This window comes from Stomoxys calcitrans, chromosome 5, assembly GCF_963082655.1.
Source record: "Stomoxys calcitrans chromosome 5, idStoCalc2.1, whole genome shotgun sequence".
Classification (NCBI taxonomy): Eukaryota; Metazoa; Arthropoda; class Insecta; order Diptera; family Muscidae; genus Stomoxys; species Stomoxys calcitrans.
In genome coordinates this window covers 136,341,439-136,355,146 of record NC_081556.1, presented here as the reverse complement: position 1 = coordinate 136,355,146, position 13,708 = coordinate 136,341,439, and the positions used below count along the sequence as shown (strand labels likewise).

The following is a 13,708-nucleotide window of genomic DNA, read 5'->3' as shown; positions in this document are numbered from 1 at the left end:
TGCAACGACAAATCAAAAAAAACACATATTTCAGCCTAACTTAAAAAAAGGATTTTTTGTTATTAATTTGTAATAGCCGGACCATATGCGATTGTATGATTCAATTTATTTATTTTTTTTTTAATTTAAGTTTTGTTTTTTTAACTTATTGCTTAATCTTTATATTTAGTCAATTTGACTTTAAATTTTGCTTTTGACTTTTAATTTTGTATTCTATTTATTGTTCATTTCATCTAACTTTTTTGTTCATTTTTATTTTAATTTAATTAATTTATTTTTATTTAGAAAAAAAAAGACAAAAACAATTTTTTTACTTATCTTTTTATTTTCTTTTTAGATTTAAATCTTCATTTTAATTTTAATTTTGTTTCTAGTTTTTATCTGTTTTATGATTTTTTAAACGAATTTTGTCTGGTTTTCATAATTGGTTAAATTTTTTTCATTTTTTTTATTTCTCTATATTTTGTTACATTTTATATTCTTTTAAATTATTTTTAATTTTTAATTTTTTTTTTATTTTTACAATTATTTTTTTTATTTAATTTTCTTTTATTTTTATATCATTTTATTTTTCCCAAAATTTTTTTTTCAAAAATTAGTTTGTTGTTTTAATTTTTTTAATAATTTAATATTTTTTAATACTTTAATTTTCTTTTGTATTTAAATAATTTTATTTAATTTTTTAATTTTATTTTTAATTATTTTATTTTTAATTTTTTACTGTCATTTGTGTAAGCCTGTTACAGGTTTTTATACCCTCCACCATAAGATGGGGGGTATACTAATTTCGTCATTCTGTTTGTAACTACTCGAAATATTCGTCTGAGACCCTATAAAGTATATATATTCTTGATCGTCGTGAAATTTTATGTCGATCTAGCCATGTTCGTCCGTCTGTCCGTCTGTCCGTCCGTCCGTCCGTCCGTCCGTCCGTCCGTCCGTCCGTCCGTCTGTCTGTCGAAAGCACGCTAACTTCCGAAGGAGTAAAGCTAGCCGCTTGAAATTTTGCACAAATACTTCTTATTAGTGTAGGTCGGTTGGTATTGTAAATGGGCCATATCGGTCCATGTTTTGATATAGCTGCCATATAAACCGATCTTGGGTCTTGACTTCTTGAGCCTCTAGAGATCGCAATTCTTATCCGATTGGGATAAAATTTTGCACGACGTGTTTTGTTATGATATCCAACAACTGTGCCAAGTATGGCTCAAATCGATCCATAACCTGATATAGCTGCCATATAAACCGATCTTGGGTCTTGACTTCTTGAGCCTCTAGAGTGCGCAATTCTTATCCGATTGGGATGAAATTTTGCACGACGTATTTTGTTATGATATCCACCAACTGTGCCAAGTATGGTTCAAATCGGTCCATGTTTTGATATAGCTGCCATATAAACCGATCTTGGGTCTTGACTTCTTGAGCCTCTAGAGTGCGCAATTCTTATCCGATTGGGATGAAATTTTGCACGACGTGTTTTGTTATGATATCCAACAACTGTGCCAAGTATGGCTCAAATCGATCCATAACCTGATATAGCTGCCATATAAACCGATCTTGGGTCTTGACTTCTTGAGCCTCTAGAGTGCGCAATTCTTATCCGAATGGGATGAAATTTTGCACGACGTATTTTGTTATGATATCCAACAACTGTGCTAAGTATGGTTCAAATCGGTCCATAACCTGATATAGCTGCCATATAAACCGATCTTGGGTCTTGACTTCTTGAGCCTCTAGAGTGCGCAATTCTTATCCGATTGGGATGAAATTTTGCACGACGTGTTTTGTTATGATATCCAACAACTGTACCAAGTATGGTTCAAATCGGTCCATAACCTGATATAGCTGCCATATAAACCGATCTTGGGTCCTGACTTCTTGGGCCTCTAGAGGGCGCAATTCTCATCCGACTAGGCTGAAATTTTGCACATAGTGTTTTAGTATCACTTCTTATTCGCAATTCTTATTCGAATTGGCTGACATTTAACACAGGTCTCCAACATATAATTTAATTGTGGTCTGAACCGGATCATATCTTGATATTGCTCTAATAGCAGAGAAAATCTTTTCTTATATCATTTTTTGCCTAAGAAGAGATGCCGGGAAAAGAACTGACAAATGGGCTCCATGGTGGAGGGTATATAAGATTCGGCCCGGCCGAACTTAGCACGCTTTTACTTGTTTTATTATTTTGTTATTTTTTTTTTAATTTATGTTTTGTTGCTACTATTTTAATTTTTTATTTCTCTACATTTTGTTACATAATCTTATTTTTACTCCATTTTATTTTTTATTCTATTTTATTTTTTATTCTATTTTATTTTTTTATTCTATTTCATTTTTTATTTCTCCATATTTTGTTACATTTTATTTTTAATTTTTTCTAATTACGTTCTTATTTTTTTTAAATTACTCTTCCATTTTTTTTTTAATTTCTTTAATAATTTAATTTTCTTTTATATTTTTATATTATTTTATTTTAAATTTTTAAATATATTTTTTTTAATTTTTTTATTTTATTTTATTTTTAAATTTTTACCGTCATTTGTGTCCTTTTTCAATTTTTTTTATAACATTTTAATTTTTTACGTTCATTTGTGTACAGGCTTTTTTATTACTTTGTTTTTTTTTTTCTTTATTTTTGTTTTAATTTGTTTAATGCTTTTCTTTCAACTTTTTATTTCTAATTTTTTATTATTTATTTTTTTAATAAATTTTTATGTATATTTTTTTAATTTTTACAGGCTTTTTTATTATTTTGTAATTTTTTTCGTTCCTTATTTTTGTTTCAATATTTTATTTTTGTTTTAATTTTTTAATGTTTTACTTTTAATGTTTAATTTCTAATTTTTTATTATTATTATTTTTTTAATTTTTTTATAATTTTATTTTTTTTAATTTTTAATTTTTTTTTTTTTTTATTTAAAATTTTTTTTTTCGTTTTAAATTTTTTATTTTTTTTTTTTATTTCTAATTTTTTTATTATTTGTTATATTTTATTTTTTTATTTTATACCCACCACCATGGGTTGTTTGCAATACATTTCCATTTCCGACCCTACAAAGTATATATATTTTTGATCGTCGTAAAATTCTGTGGCGATTTAACGATGTCCATGTGTCTGTCCATCCGTCTGTTGTTATCTTTCAAAAATAAAGATATTGACCAGACATTTGGCACAGATACGTCTTTTTGCTGCACGCAGGTTAAATTCTTGAACGGGCCAAATCGCACCATATTTGGATATAGCTGTCATATAAACCGATCTGCCGATAAAGGATATGAAACCTATGAAATATGCCTTTAAAACCCGATTTCGCTTAAATTTGAATCAGTGAGTTGTTTAAAGCCTCCCGACATCCGACACCAAATAGGTTCAGTTCGGACTATATTAAGAAAAGCTGCCATATAGACCGATCTGACGATTAAGAGTCTGAAACCCATAAAAGCTGCATTTATTACCCGATTTCGCTAAAATGTGTAACAGTGAGCTGCTGTAAGCCTCCAGACATGTTTGTTTCTATTCTATTTATTTTTTTAAATTTATTTATTTTTTCGAAAATCCCATACACCAATACTGACATCAATTATGTTCGCCTGTAATTTGGTATTACATTTACTTAACTTACTTACTTCTATACTTTTTAACATTTTTGATTCTATTGTTTGCAGCCGACTCTTTTTTAAACCGGACCACCCCCTGGAATTTGGGTGTAATGAAAACAAAATCCATGTTTTTGGGATTTATCTAAATTCTTGATTTATTAGTACTTATTTTTTTGCAAAACAAATTATATTTGAAACAATTATAGTCAGGGGTATTATGAAGCATTTTCAAAATTTTTTATACTACAAGGTCGAGGACGTTTGAACATTGCATTCTCATACTCGACCGGATGGACACGTTTGGAGTGTGTCGAACGATTAGATTTAGACTTGAAGGTGGCTTCACAGTACAGACATTTGTACAAATCGACACCTGTATGGGTGGCCATGTGCTCCTTTAATAAAACAAAAGGAAAAAGAAACAGAAACAGAAAAGAAAAAAAATTATCAGACTTTGGTGTTGGGGGGTGGTGGAAGAGCTCCCTTTGTGGAACTCATCGAACTTACTCGCAACAAAATGGCTACTTTAAATGATTTCTCACACACCGAACATTTGTGTCTCCTTTCGGGAACATGCTTAAAGCGTATATGCCTCTTTTTGGCCTCTCGCGAAGATGAGACAAAGCCACAGATCTCACAGCGATGCTCCTCATCGGCGTGGACATGCATATTGAGGATATGCGTTCTAAGTCCCGACTTGGAGGCTAACCAATTTTTGCAGTACTTGCACTGTTGCTTGGTGCGGGGTGCTTTGGGCAGATGGACTGCACGCATATGCATGGCCAGAGCGTTACGGGTAAGCAGTAGTTTACCGCATACCTCACAGATGGCCGCTTCCTTGGGATAATGCAATTCTCGATGTATGTTTAAATTTTTTTCCGAAGGGTATCTGAAAATTGAAACAAACAGAAACTCAATCCCAAAACTAAACCTCGCACGCACACAAACACACACACACACAAGCACACAGAGAGTAGTTTGAGATAAACGGAAACGGAAATAGAACATCTCCCATTGAAGAAAACAGAAATAAAACCAAACAAATGACATTAAGTGTGTTTTGAATGAGTTATAACGAACAGGATTTTTATTAAAAAAGTTTTTTCCTTTCATAATTTTGTAATTTTTTGATTCTGTTGTGGGTGTTGTGGGGAATTTCAATTTCTAGAATATTTTTCTTTTGGCGGCTTGGTGCGATCTGCTATCCATTCGGCCTTGTGGAAGCGCCTACGATGATGAAACATATTCGCCTTCGACTTGAAGGTAGTGGCACAGTTAACACAAGTGTACAGGGGTTCACCAGTGTGAGTGGCCATATGCTCCTGCAAAACAAAAAATGAGGGGAGGTGGGTTTTGGTTTGGATGTTGTTTAAGGAACAAAAAAAAAAAAAACAAATTGGAAATCTTTGCCTACCTTTAAGTCGAGCGGCCGTTTAAAGGCCTTCTCGCATAAATTGCATTTATGCTTGCGCACCACATCGTGATTGAACAAAATGTGCTTCTTAAGGGCCTTGGCCGTGGTCGAGACGAAACCACACGTCTCACAACGATGTTCGACTTCGGTATTGGTGTGTATATTCTTAATGTGTTCATAGAGGGAGCACTTACTGGAGTACCACTTGTCACAGTAGACACATTGCTCGGGAATTTTTTTGGGCCTGGACTCATTGAAATGTTCATATTTATTATGAAACCGCAGGCGATGAGCACTTTGAAATGTTTTGCCGCATTTATCGCAGATAAAATGTGTTTCCGGATTGTGTATATTAACATGACTCTTCAAACGTTTAGATGTCGGAAATCTAAAAGAGAATGTTAATATACAATGTACAAAAACATGAATTTTTTTAAGTTTCAAAACAAAAAAAATGTAGATTGAATTGTTTCACTCATCAAGTTTTTACGAAAGGGGAAAGTTGTTGGTGAAGTTTAAAATAAGATTACAACGAAATGCGAGGAGCCACGTACACGTCTGAAGAATTCAATTATTGTAGATGTGTTAGTCCAAACCCCAATATAAAGAATAGTATAAAGAATATTTGAAATGAAAGAACGAAAGAATTGTCTTAATTTAAAAAAAGCATATAAAAATCAAAATTAAAAAAAAAAAAATAAAATAAAATTATCTAAAACAAAAAAAATAAGAAACATTATAAAATAAAAATTAAGCAAATCAATCAGAATATAAATTTAAAAAAAAACTCAAAATTAAGCGCAGAAAATTACAAATACGATTACAAAAATAAAAAAAATGGAAATCGTACAATCAAGAAAACGCAAACTAATAAAAATTAAATAAAACAATGAAAAAAAAAATTAAAAGAAAAACGATTAGAATAAAAAAGTTAAAAAAGTTATATATAAAAAAAAAATAATAAACAAAAATATTTGTAAAAAAATATAAAAAATAAAACAAAAACAATGTTATATAAAAATAAAAAAATAAAAAACAAACACAAAGTTATATAAAAAAAATTAAAAAAATATAATAAAAAACAAAAAAAAAGACAAAAAACAAAAAAAAATAAAAAACCAACAAAAAAATAAAAAACAAAAAAAAACACCAAAAAAAAAAAAACAAAAAAACATAAAAAAAAAATAAAAAACAAAAAAAATTAAAAGACAAAAGAAAAAAAAATTGAAAACAAAAGAAAAATAAAATAAAAAATTAAAAAATAAAATAAAATAAAAACCAAAAAAATAAAAACAATAAAAAAAAAAAAAAAAAAAAAAAAAAAAAAAAAAACAAAGAAACAAAGAAAAATAAAAAAAAATAAATAAAAAAACAAAAAAAATAAAAAACAAAAAAAAAAATAAAAAACAAAAAAAATTAAATAAAAAACAAAAAAAAATTAAATAAAAAACAAAAAAAATAAAATAAAAAACAAAAAAAAATAAAATAAAAAACAAAATAAATAAAATAAAATAAAAAATAAAAAACAATAAAATATTTTATCAAAAATAAAAAAAAAAAATTAAATAAAAAAATAAAAAAAAAATAAGAATTTATATCAAAATGAAAAAAAATTAAATAAAAAACTAAAAACGCATATAAGAAAAAATAAAAAATATATTACAAAATTTTATGTATAAAGAAATATAAGACAAAATTTACAAAGATTAAATAAACTAAATAAAACCAAATAGAAAAATGGCAAATTCAAATATAAATTATAAGCAAACGCATATAAAAAAATATTAAAAATGGCAATGAGGTATAATAAAAATAAACAATATAAGAACTTACAAAATAACAATAAATTTAATATTTAATAAATTTAAAAAAAATAAGTTAAAAAAAAATAACAAAAAATAAAATTAACATACAAAATTTAAAAAATATTTGCATAAAAAACAAAAAACTATATAAAAAAATCATATATAAAAAATTTAAATTAAAAAAAAGACACTTAAAAAGCGTATAAAAATGATGTAATTAAAAAAATTAAAATTAAAGAAATAAAAATTACAAAAAAATAAATATATTAAAATTAAACAAATAAAAATTAAAAAATAATAATTTAAAAAATATTTGCATAAAAAACAAAAAACTATATAAAAAAATAATATATATAAAATTTAAATTAAAAAAAAGACACTTAAAAAGCGTATAAAAATGATGTAATTAAAAAATTTAAATTAAAGAAATAAAAATTAAAAAAATAAATATATTAAAATTAAACAAATAAAAATTAAAAAAAAATAAATAAAAATTAAAAAAAAAAAAAAAAATTAAACAAATAAAAATAAAAAAAAAATAAAAACCAAAACACAGTTAAAAAAATTAAACAAATAAAAATAAAAAAAAAATAAAAACCAAAACACAGTTAAAAAAATAACAATTTATAAAAATTAAAATGAAAAAATTAAAATTAAAAAAAAAAAAAAATAAAAATTACAAAAAATAAAAGCGTGCTAAGTTCGAACGGGTCGAATCTAGGGAACCCACCACCATGGATTCTACCAAAAATTTATACTAAATAAATTTATTTGAAGGGCATTATTTTTATACTACATACCAAACTTCTGCCAAACCAGCAAAAATTAAAGCTTTTAGGAACCGAACCAGGATGATCGAGATACCGGTTTATATGGGAGGTATATCAGGTTATTGATTTGGACCATACTAGGCGCAGTTGTTGGAAGTCGTAACGAAATATCGCATGCCAAATTTCATCACAATCGGACAAAAATTGCGGCTTGTAAGGCTCAAGAATTCAAATCGGGAGATCGGTTTATATGGGAGCTATATCAGATTATAGACTGATTTGGACCGTACTTATCACAGTTGTAGCAAGTCGTAACAGAACATTTCATGCAAAATTTCAACCAAATCTGATAAAAATTGAGTCCTCCAGGGGCTCAAGAAGTCAAATCCGGAGATCGATTTTTATGGGAGCTATATCAGGTTATAGACAGATCTGGATCGCATTACATGAAAATTTCAGCCAAATCAGAGACAAATTGCAGCTTTAAGGCCTCAAGAAGTCCAATCGGGAGATCGGTTTATATGGGAGCTATATTAGGTTATAGACTGATTTTAACTGAACTTAGCACAGTTGTATCAAGTCATAACAGAACATTTCATGCAAAATTTCAGCCAAATCAGAGAAAAATTGCGGCTTTTAAAGCCTCAAGAAGTCAAATCGGGAGATCGGTTTATATGGGAGCTATGCCAGGTTATAGACTGATTTGGACCGTACTTGGCAAGCTGTTGGAAGTTGTAACAGAACATCGCATGCTAAATTTCAGCCAAATCGGATGAAAATTGCGGGTTGTTAGGGCTCAAGAAGTCAAATCAGGAGATCGGTTTATATGGGAGCTATACATGTTTTTGACCGTTTTGAACCGTACTTAGCTTATTACAGAACACCATGTACAAAATTTCAGCGAAATCGGAAATTAAGGGGCTCAAGAAGTTTATATGGGTTTATATGGGATCTATATCATGTTATACACAGATTTAAACCGTACTTGGCACACTTCTTGAAACTCAAAATAGAACACCAGGGGCTCAGGAAGTAAAATCGGGAGATCGCTTTTTATGACAGATTTGGACCGTACTTGGACTGTGTCAAACAGAACACTATGTGCAAAATTTCACCCAAATCGCACAAAAATTTCGGCTTCCATGGGCTCAAGAAGCCAAATCGGGAGATCGGTTTATATGGGAATTATATCCAAATCTGAATCGATATGGCCCATTTGCAATCCTCAACGACATACATTAATATTAAGTAAAGTATAATATGGGCAAAATTTCAAGCGGCTAGCTTTACGCGTTCGACCGCTATCGTGATTTTGACAGACGGACGGACGGACATGTCTAGAGGGTCTTAGACGAATATTTTAAAGTATTACAAACCGAATGACTAGATTAGTATAACCCCATTCTATAGTGGTAGGTAAAATAAAAATAAAGCAAAAATAGAAACAGAAGTGGAAAAAAATAAAAATCAAAACAAACTAAAAAATAAAAAAAAGAATATAAACTAAAATAAAAATATGGAATAAAAACACAAAAAAAAAAAAAATAAAAAGGCATTAAGTTCGATCGGGTAGAACTTTGGATACCCACCACCTCAGGTATATATGTAAACCGCATTTCGTCACAATCCGGTGAAAATTGGATAACTTAAGCAATCAAATTCGGCACGGACATTGAGTGGTCTAATATATATATGTCATTATTCCATTTTGTAGAACAAAATATTGGTCTTTTTGATATATCCAATTATAAACCGATCTGAATCATATTTAGGTCGGATAACGTGAGGCTCAGAAAAGCTCACTGTTTCAAATTTCAGCGAAATCGGGTAATAAATAAAGCTTTTATAGGCTTCTGTCGCCTTGTCGGCAGATCCGTCTATATGGCAGCTATATCTAAATATAGTCCGATCAGAACCATATTAAGATCGGATGTTGAGAGGTCTTAGCGCACTCACTGTTTAAAATTTCAGCGAGATCGGGTAATAAATAAAGCTTTTATTGGCTTCAGACCCCTTATCGGCAGATCGGTCTATATGGCAGCTATATTTAAATATAGTCCGACCAGAACCATATTTAGATCGGATGTTGAGAGGTCTTAGCCCACTCACTGTTTAAAATTTCAGCGAGATCGGGTAATAAATAAAGCTTTTATAGGCTTTAGACCCCCTATCGGGAGATCGGTCTATATGGTAGCTATATCTAAATATAGTCCGATCTGAACCAAATTTGTACAGTTTCCCATTTATGATAAATTAAGATTTTTGGAAAAAATGTAAACTTTTTAAATTACTTTTTATTGGCCACTCATTTAAATTATTTTACACACTAGACACATTTATAAAAATATGTTACTTTTAGAGGGGGTTGCGACCAATTGATCACTCTTTTCGACCACCACAGTCTTATGGAAACGTCTGCGATGATGAAACATATTAGCCTTAGACTTAAAAGTTGCACTACATAGGGCACAAGTGTACAGTGGTTCACCTGTATGTGTGGCCATATGCTCCTGCAAAAGAAATGAGGAGTTTCAATCGTTTTAAGTACTTGAGGTAATAAAAATATGCAAATTTTCCTACCTTAAGGTCTAAGGGTCTTTTAAAAGCCTTCTCACATAAATTGCATTTATGCTTGCGCACCACATCGTGATTGAACATTATGTGCTTCTTAAGGGCAGTGGCTGTGGTCGAGATGAAACCACAAGTCTCACAACGATGTTCGACTTCGGTATTGGAGTGTATGTTCTTAATGTGCTCATAAAGGGAGCCCTTACAGGAGTACCACTTTTGGCAATGGACACATTGCTCGGGAAGTTTCTTGAGTCCCAACTCATTTAAATGCTCAAATTTATGAACTTGCAGACGTCGTGCGTTTTTAAATATTTTGCCGCATTTATCGCATATGAAATGCGTTTCGGGATCGTGTACATAGGCATGGGTCTTTAAACGTGAAGACGTCGGAAATCTAAAAGAGAATGGCAATATGCAATGTACAAACTCATCTTTAGCATCGTTTTATGTATGTATAAACAAAAACAGGCATATGTACGTTGTCATTTCAAGAAAGTTGCAGATGTTTGAAAAAACACGAAAATAGATTTGAGCTCATTTATGACTTAATTTTCATAAATGGCAGAAGAAATGGGAAGGTAGGAATAAGTGACACTCTCAGAAGTTGGAGTCTATTAAAAATGTTAAAAGAGCATTTAAAAAGAATCCAAATTTGAAAAAAAAATATCCACAGTAAACCAAATTCGAAAAATGTTTATATAAACAAACCAAATTTTGACAAAATTCCAATCTTTAAATTTAATTTCCTAAATCTAGTCAAATAGAAAAGAGAACGCCCACCCGCATAGATCTGGACGATACCAACAAATAGATCATCGAAATTTTATCTTTGTGTTAAGGGTTAATCAAAGTAAAAAAAGGGAAACTGAAGCCTTTCGTTTGACCGCACCATAACTAAGGCATTTTCTACTAAAATTAAATGCCTGATAACTTTTCACAGGAAGTAAACTTTTGACAAAATTAAAAAAATATAATGAAAGTAAAAAAACAAGAATGAAAAACAATATAATAAAAAAAAAATTAAAAAAAAATTTAAAACATCAACAAAATAAAAAACAAAACAAAACAAAAATAGAAGTACAAATACAAACAATAAATAGAAAATAAAAAATATAAAAACAAAAAAAAAACAAAACAAAAAAAACACAAAAAAACGAAACAAAACAAAAACAAAAAAAAAAAAAACAAAAAACAAAAATCAAAAAAAAAATAAAAAAAAAACAAAAAAAAATAAAAAAAATAAAAAAAAATAAAAATAAATAAAAATAAATAAAAAAAAAACAAAAAAAATAAAAAAAAAACAAAAAAAAATAAAAAAAAATAAAAAAAAAAATAAAAAAAAAATAAAAAAAAAATAAAAAAAAAATAAAAAAAAAAAAAATAAAAAAAAAACAGAAAAGAAAAAAACAATAAAGAACAAAAAAAAACACAAAAAAATTAACAAAAAAAAGATAAAACAAAACAAAAAAAAGATAAAACAAAACAAAAAAAATAAAACAACAAAAAATAAAACAACAAAAAATAAAACAAAAAGAAAGAAAAAAAACAAAAAACAAAACAACAAAAAAACCTAAGAAAATAAAACATAATAAAAATAAAATAAAACAAAACAAAAAAAAAACACAAAAACAAAAAAAAAATAAAATGTAAAATAAATAAATAAAATGTAAAATAAATAAAAAAGTAAAATAATAAAAAAAGTAAAATAAATAAAAAAAGGAAAATAAAAAAAGTAAAATAAAAAAAAAAACAATAAAAAATCAGAAAAATAAATAAAAAACAATAAAAATTAAATAAAAAAAGTAAAAGCGTGCTAAGTTCGGCCGGGCCGAATCTCGGGAAACCCACCACCATAGATTCCGCTAACAATGTATACTAAATAAATTCAGTTGAAGGGCATAATTTTACTCTACATAAAAAACTTCAGTCAGACCAACAAAAATAAAAGCTTCTAGGAACCGAACACGGATGATCGAGTGAAACCGGTTAACATGAGAGCTATATAAGGTTATAGACTGATTTAGACCGTATTTGGCGCAGTTGTTGGATGTCGTAACAGAACACCGCATGCAAAATTTCAGGCAAATCAGACAAAAATTGCAGCTTCTAAGGGCTCAAGAAGTCAAAGTCAAAGCGGTTTATATGGGAGCTATATGAGGTTATAGACCGATTTGGACCGTACTTGGCAAAGTTGTTGAAAGTCATACCAAAACGCTATATTCTAAATTTCAGCCAAACCGGACAAAAATTTCGGCTTGTAAGGGCTCAAGAAGTCAAATCGGGGGATCGGTCTATATGGGAGCTATATAAGGTTATAGGCCGATTTGGACCGTACTTGGCACAGTTGTTGAAAGTCGTACCTAAACGCCATATTCTAAATTTCAGCCAAACCGGACAAAAATTTCGGCTTGTAAGGGCTCAAGAAGTCAAATCGGGGATCGGTCTTTATGGGAGCTATATCAGGTTATAGACCGATTTGGACCGTACTTGACAAAGTTATTGAAAATCATCCCAAAACGCTTTATTCTAAATGTCAGGCAAACCAGACAAAAATTGCGGCTTGTAAGGGCTCAAGAAGTCAAATCGGGGGATCGGTTTATATGGGAGCTATATCAGGTTATAGACCGATTTGGACCGTACTTGGCACAGTTGTTGCAAGTCGTAGCACAATATTTCAAGCAAAATGTCAGCCGAATCGGATGAAAATTGCGGCTTGTAAGGGCTCAAGAAGTCAAATCGGGATATATCAGGTTATAGAACGATCTGGACTGTACTTACCACAGTTGTGGGAATTCGTAACAGAGCATTATGTGCAAAATTTCAGCCAAATCGGAAAAAAATTTTGGCTTCCAGGAGCTCAAGAAGTCCAATCGGGAGATCGGTTTATATGAGAGCAATATCCCCAAGGACCTACATCAATAATCAGTATCAATGCAAAATTTCAAGCGGCTAGCTTTACGCGTTCGACCGCTATCGTGGTTTCGACAGACGAACGGACGGACATGGCTAGATCGACTCAGAATGTCGAGACGATTAATAATATTGGGTTGCCCAAAAAGTAATTGCGGATTTTTCATATAGTCGGCGTTGACAAATTTTTTCACAGCTTGTGACTCTGTAATATATGTACTTTATGGGGTCTTAGACGAATATTTCGACGCACAGTGGGCCAAATGGCAAAAAAATTGGAAATAAGTCTACAACTTTTTATCTGTTGATTTTAGCCATACAAAATGTTCTAGACATTTGTAGAGGAGGACATAGGCTTTCAGAAAAGTGCTGTTGTTGGTCCATATCTTTAATACAGGGTGAGCTACAGGGTGTCAAAGTTGACCACTTTTGACTTCTCCAAGCTTCTGGGGGCCATAACTTTTGATCTACTCAACCGATTTACATGATTTAGGACTCTAGAGAAAGAGCTTGACAAGATCTAAAAAACTTATGCATAAAGTACCATGCCATCGTGTACTGTTAAGGAGTTATGAATTGTTTAATTTTAAAATATGAAAATTTGGCCTTGGTTTTTTTCAGTGTTTTTTAAA

General features: G+C 29.7%; 1 protein-coding gene across 21 annotated transcripts in view; it reads right to left on the bottom strand.

The window, feature by feature from the left end:
• The window catches only part of LOC106084029 (zinc finger protein 37), a 134,004-nt gene that overhangs the window by 60,978 nt on the left and 59,318 nt on the right, over nucleotides 1–13,708 (bottom strand). The window contains exons 3-4 of one of the 21 annotated variants that reach the window (XM_013247440.2): nucleotides 4,114–4,495; nucleotides 3,727–4,001 (exon numbers count right to left, since the gene is read on the bottom strand). The exons of 18 other annotated variants lie outside the window; for them this stretch is intronic. In XM_013247440.2, coding sequence (XP_013102894.1) covers nucleotides 3,822–4,001; nucleotides 4,114–4,495 — 562 coding nt within the window. In that variant the 3' untranslated portion in view covers nucleotides 3,727–3,821. Of the gene's footprint in view, nucleotides 1–3,726; nucleotides 4,002–4,113; nucleotides 4,496–4,655; nucleotides 4,929–5,020; nucleotides 5,409–9,869; nucleotides 10,106–10,175; nucleotides 10,561–13,708 lie in introns of those variants that run through there. 2 more of the 21 variants (XM_013247443.2, XM_013247441.2) reach the window with 2 other exon arrangements.